This window comes from Rhipicephalus sanguineus, chromosome 1, assembly GCF_013339695.2.
Source record: "Rhipicephalus sanguineus isolate Rsan-2018 chromosome 1, BIME_Rsan_1.4, whole genome shotgun sequence".
In the NCBI taxonomy this organism is placed as follows: Eukaryota; Metazoa; Arthropoda; class Arachnida; order Ixodida; family Ixodidae; genus Rhipicephalus; species Rhipicephalus sanguineus.
In genome coordinates this window covers 16,478,952-16,485,125 of record NC_051176.1, presented here as the reverse complement: position 1 = coordinate 16,485,125, position 6,174 = coordinate 16,478,952, and the positions used below count along the sequence as shown (strand labels likewise).

General features: G+C 49.7%; 1 protein-coding gene across 1 annotated transcript; it reads right to left on the bottom strand.

Annotated features, from left to right (window-relative positions):
* Window positions 1–3,718: 3,718 nt before the first annotated feature.
* LOC125757714 (uncharacterized) lies at window positions 3,719–5,988 on the bottom strand. Its single transcript, XM_049413687.1, has one exon. The coding sequence runs from the start codon at window positions 5,894–5,896 to the stop codon at window positions 3,752–3,754; it is 2,145 nt and encodes a 714-aa protein (XP_049269644.1). The 5' UTR covers window positions 5,897–5,988; the 3' UTR covers window positions 3,719–3,751.
* Between the last annotated feature and the right edge of the window lie 186 nt (window positions 5,989–6,174).

The window sequence follows — 6,174 nt, the reverse complement described above, 5'->3', positions numbered from 1 at the left end:
TCAATTCTGGGAAGAGATGGTAGTCACTTGGGGCTAAGTCTGGGCTGTAGGGCGGGTGAGTGACAGTATCCCATCCACATTTGTTGATGAGATCAATCGTTACACAGGCAATGTGCGGACGAGCGTTGTCCTGATGGAAACGCACTCCCTTCGTGAGTACGCCTCTCCTCTTGTTTTGAATCGCGCGGCGAAGGTTCTCCAGCGTCTCACAGTAGCGGTTCGCATTGATTGTTGTACCAGCGGGCATGAATTCGCACAACAATAATCCCTCCTGTCCCAAAAAACACTCGCCATCACATTGCCGGCATACAGTCTGTTTGAACTTTCGCGGCTTCGGCGACTCTGGATGTTTCCACTGGTGTCGTGTAGTGGACCCAGGTCCACTACACGACCCCAGTGATATTGAAGTCCAAGAATTTCTCGCCATCGGTTTCGTAGGCCTGAAGAAATTCGCAGGCTGCTTCAACACGTCTCCATTTATGGTTTTCTGTAAGCATTCCCTGGACCTACCTTGCAGAAACCTCTGCATACCCGAAATGGTCTGTCAAAATTTTGTCAATGCAGGTCTTGCTGACATCAGGGATCGTCTCGCAGAGCTCCCAAACCGTCACCCTTCGATCTTTCAGCATTGTTTCTTCCACTTTCGCAATTGTTTCGTCCGAAACCGATGGGCGTCCAGAACGTCCAGAACCATTTGCACACATGTTGAATGCTCGTACACTTTTCCGTAGACAACTGGGAATGAATGTCCACCAGCGCAGTGTTTTTTGCACACAAAAAACTAATCGCAGAGCGTAATTCGCACCTGATGGAAGAAGCGAGTGGGAGCTCCATTTCTAATGGCTGCCAAGCCTGAGTGTCGCAGACAGCTCGCCGGAAGCGGAGACTACGAGAGGGAAACCACACTGCGTGACAGAGACGCTGAATCCAGCGCAGCTGTGTGTTTGTGACTGCAGCTCCTTGGGAACCTTATTTGACAGAACACCCTCATATTTTGGCAAGATTATGTCCGAGTCAGTGCAGCTGAGGAAAATTTTAGTGATTCTGAGTCCGAGTGAGACCGCCTCCGAAATCTCTGCGAATAAATCCGCTCGTGTCTTGCGTTGAAAAGGTCGTGCAACTGACTTCGACGTTGTAATGAGTGACCCGTCGACCGGGTGGACGAACGATTTGACGCCACTGCTGCGCCGAGGCGGACGCATAACCCCTCCAACTCGGAATTCAGTAGCCGGTAACGAGGAATATCGCTCGTCAGAGCTGAAAGCTGCTGACGGAAAGTTACGTCCATGTAACTGTAGCAGCATCGCCTATGAAGAACACAACGGTGACCGGCCTGCAAAATGAGGTGGACGCGCGAGACTGGAAGTCTCAAGCGGCCAGTGCCGAGCACTTTCGCGTACTCTGTCCCGCATACAACAAGTGCAACGCTGTAGAGGCTAGCGATACTTCGAAAAACAAATAGTTCAATGTCTTTACCGCCAGACTGTGATTTCTTTTTCAGGCTGAGTAATACATGATTTGTGCCCTAATTAGAAATAAACAAACTCCGTTATGCGGCTTTTAATGTGCTGTTTCACATCACCTGGCGTTTCGTTGTCTCAGTATTTCATTTGTAGCCGGTCGCGATGCCTCACACAGGCTCGTGCTCGGCTCACACGAGCATTCACAACCGCGAAAACTAAAGAAAGCGGACACGCGGATTTATACATTTTGCTGACCGAACAACTTGCACAGCTTCAACAGCGGTGCGCTTGATGTGTGAAAATGAGTGTAGTCAGGTCCGCTGAGGTACCACAACAACTTGGCTGCCAGCAGCGGCCTTCCATTTGGCAAAATACACTGTATGTACTTATTATGTCGGTGGCTTGGCGTCATTGCTGCCCGCGCTATCATGTCCCGACTCCACCGGCTACATCAACAGACTGCGAGTTTCATTCCGCACGCTTCGTGGCCCTGAACCGCGCTGCCAGCAACATACTTCCCATTTTCCTGCAAAGCTGGCAATGTCGGAATTCTAGGTCGCCAACGTCAAGTACAGAAGCCACTGCAACGCGCTTTATGCGTCATCCATCGCAGGGACGAGCATTTTACATAAAAATCCACAGCATGCCTGCACGGCCTAGCATTTCCACGACTATAATGACATTGACACATGCACTGTGCATAGATATGTGACACGTGTGTTTGCTTACATCGCTCTGTTGCACATACCTTTCCGTTCTCGTCACGGTAGCCTAGTTGGTGACACAACGGAAAACAGCACCTTCCAACCATCTTTAGCAACACATTTCCAGCACAATTCACAACGTGCGGGCTGACTGCCATGCTAACGAAACGCCGCGCACCGGCAATCGCAGTAGGTAGTCAACCTAGTCGCAGTGTCATCTGCTGCGGCGCCCTAAACATGGTGGCTTGGAGTTGTTCGCGTGAAGGGCGCTATGAAAACGGTCTATACAGCAGAGGAATGAGCAATTATGATCGAGTTAGACAGAGTGACTGTTGATATGAGGCTGCTAGAAACCTGCTTTCACTTGTGGAGCTGATGTTCGGCCCTCATTTTCTGTGGTTGGTGCATGAAGACTTAAGATTGTGTTTTGTTCTGTCTAGCACATCTGAACAACCTTGTACCAGTGCATGCACGTGGCCCTGTTAACATGAGAGTGTGTTCACCTTTGCAGCTCGCAGATGATGGTGCAAGGAGAATGCCAATATCTTCGTTATTGTACATTTCAAAACAATTCTTCAACATATAATTCCCGTCCAGAAGTGTTACGTCCTTTAGTCATCCTACTGTGTTGCTCCTGAAATGCCAATAAAAAGCACAATGTGAAAATTTGCTTTGGTTTCTCTATTTAAAGACATTATTCAGAGTGCATGCCCAGACTCTAGGCATGCACTTGCTATCCATATTCACTGAACCAAGTGTGCAATGTGTCCAAGAACAAATAACTTCCAAGATTAGCAACATTTCAGTCCATAATCAGAATAAGCATTCCAACTATTTCTCAAGGTCATGAATTAAAATCATGTTTTGCGTCAAATTTGACAATAGCAGCATGCTTGGGCACAAAGTGCATGTTGATGTTGGGCAGCAGCTTGTTATGCGCAGTTTTTAGCAAATCTTTAACATTCATTTTTATGCACGTGGCTTTCAGTGACAATGGCCATACGTAGTAGTGTAATAGGGTTTATTGGAGAACAACAGATGCGCCACAGCGGTGGGGCTGCAGATGTTTACAGCCAGCCACTTTTGTAATGTGCAGAATGCTGAAGCGAGCAAATACATTTGTTTTCTCAACAAGGCCTGTGCATTGATTGATTGTGCCACTTAAAGGTCCCCTGACAACGCAACTTCAAAGCCAAAATCTTTTGTGTTACATTCTCCCGCATACATAGGTAACTCAAACCATGTATTACTGGTGAACATTGTCTTAAACACATTTTAATATGGTTTTAAAGGAAGCGCAAGTGCCCGAATTGGCGACAACTTGTGGCCTCATTATCAGTATGATGCATTTAGTGGCTACTCAGGCTCACTGATAATTCACCTGTTCTACGAGTATAGTCGACGTCAATGACGGACAAGTTTGCAGGGCGCACAATGAGGGCTATCGTCATTCACCTCTCTTGCTTTATTCTTGGGCTGCTTTCTAGGTGCTTCTGGATGCTTACGCCAGTGGTATTTTAAACATTGCAAGATATAAACAAGTAGTAGTAGTAGTAGTAGTAATAGACTTTTATTCAGCCAAATTCATAGGCCGAGCATTTCGACCGCCTGCGCGATCAGTCGACGCTGTTCTTCTTCCCCTTCGGCGCCGATCCAGTCGAGCCAGGTGGTGATGGAAAGGAAAGGGGGAGGATAAGAGCTGGATTGCTGAGCAGTTGGACAGTAGAAAAGGCAGTGTGGCAGGTCTGCATATGTAGATGGGCAATTGGGACAGCAGGGGTCCGATCTATATTTATAAAGAAAAAGGCGAGAGGGGGTGATCAGGCAGTTCATTTGGATGTGCCGTAGAATTCGAGCCTCTAGTAGAGTGAGCGATGGATGAGGAGGAGGGTAAAGACGCTTGTCGAGTCGGAGCTGTAGGTATACCTCCTTGATAGTATGGCGCAGCGAGATCTTCCCATCATTCTTGACGGAGCTCCCACTGTCTCCCGAAGGTGTGGGCCAGGGGATGAACGGTGCCCGGTGCAATATATCACGGGCGAGCCGGTGAGCCAGCTCATTGCCGTCAATCCCCGAGTGCCCAGGAACCCAGCGTAGGAAAACAGGGGAAGGTTGCAGTGCATAGACAGCTTGCTCAACCTCCTGTTGGAGGTATGGGGGTAATGTGCGGTTCTGTATGTTACGGATGGCGGCGTAAGAGTCAGAGTATATCGTGTACTCGGGAAGTGAAGGGAGGGAAGAAAATGATTGTAAGGCATGGACAATGGAAAGGACCTCGAGCGAAAGTACATCGGGTGGGTGCAGGTATGGCCCGCTGGTGTGGGTTTCAGGTGTCGAAAGGTGTGGATGGTAGATAGCGTAGCCGCATGAACCCCGAGGAGCCACGAACGAGGCATCCGTATAGGCGACTCCCTGTGTAGAAAAAGGAGGGGAATGATGTTGCGCTGCCACGTGACGACGGCCGGCGTGAAGAACGGGGGACATGTTGGACGGGAGAGGAAGGATACGAAGGTTGGGAGCAGGGGTGCACGCGGGAGAAGGCAAAGTGGCAACGGGAACTGGAATGTGAGGGATACCCGCTTGGGCCAATAGCCATTGGCCCTGACGGGTAAGAGAAAGACGCGCAATCTGAGAGTCGTGGTGGAGCGAGAGAAGAGAACGTAGTGGATGGAAGAGGCCAGTGGCAAAGAGCTTAGTGGTAGAGGTAGTGATAGGGAGATTGAGAGCTGCCTTGTAGAGGCCTAACAGAGCTCTTTCGAGGGTGTTAAGTTGGGTTTGGGTAAATTGAACGTAAGGTATAAAGTACAGGAACTTGTTGAGGGCGAGCGCATGGGCAACACGGCACGCATGAGCCTCGTGGAGACCCGACTGCCGAGTGACAACGCGTCGCAGGAGGTGAGTTACCGAGTGGCAGGTCCTGACAGCGTGATGGAGGGCCTGCGCGTTCTTGGCCGCATGCAAAGGGAAGCCAAGAACTTTGCATTGTTGAACGGTAGGAATGGGAGAGCCAGAAAGATGCAGGGAGATGAGATCATTGTGGGAGCGCTGGTAAGCGGAGCGATTGAGTAAAAGCAGCTCAGATTTCTCTGGAGCAGGAGACAGGCCAGCAGTGGATAGAAAGGAAGCGATAAGATCTAGGCCACGCTGTAAAGTATCCTGCACTTGTCCGGGAGATCCAGACGTACACCAGAGAGTGATGTCGTCGGCATAAAAAATATGATGGAGGTCAGGAATTTCGGATAGTTGGGAGGCAAGAGGCGCCATAGCCATATTGAATAGGGTAGGAGATAGTACGGCACCTTGAGGAGTGCCGCGAGTGAGGGAGTGCGGGTTGGACAGATGAGTATCGACTCTAAAGCGAGCTACTCGATTAGAAAGGAAGGACCGAATGTAAGAATACATGCGGGAACCACATGAAAGGGAGGAGAGCTGAGCCAATATGTGGTCGTGGCAAACACCATCGAATGCCTTACGGACATCAACGGTTACAAGAGCATGAATCTGATTGCGAGAAGGTGAGAGAAATGTGTGCTGGAGGACGAGGAACATGTCCTGCGCACAGACGCGACGTCGGAAGCCGATAAGAGAATGGGGGAAGAACTCTCGCGCCTCAATAAAATCAGACAGGCGAGTCAGGGCCATTCGCTCAAAGGTCTTGCCTACGCACGACGTCAAAGAGATAGGGCGAAGGTTAGAGAGGGATGGAGGCTTGCCCGGCTTCGGAATCATGCAAATGAGAGAGGATGTCCAAGAGCTCGGAAGACAGCCGCTGTCCCATGCTTCGTTGAATGTTTTTAAGAGGAATTCTTTAGCGTTGTCAGGAAGATTGCGGAGTGTATTATATGTTATCTCATCCTCGCCGGGAGCCGAGCGATTAGAATGAGTTGCCAGGGCAGCCTCAAGCTCCCTGAGGGTGAATGGACGGTCTAGGTCTGGGTTAGTATCGCCACAGTAATCTGGGTAGGAAGGTGTTAAGGGAGGCGGGAGATACAGCGAGGTTAAATTGT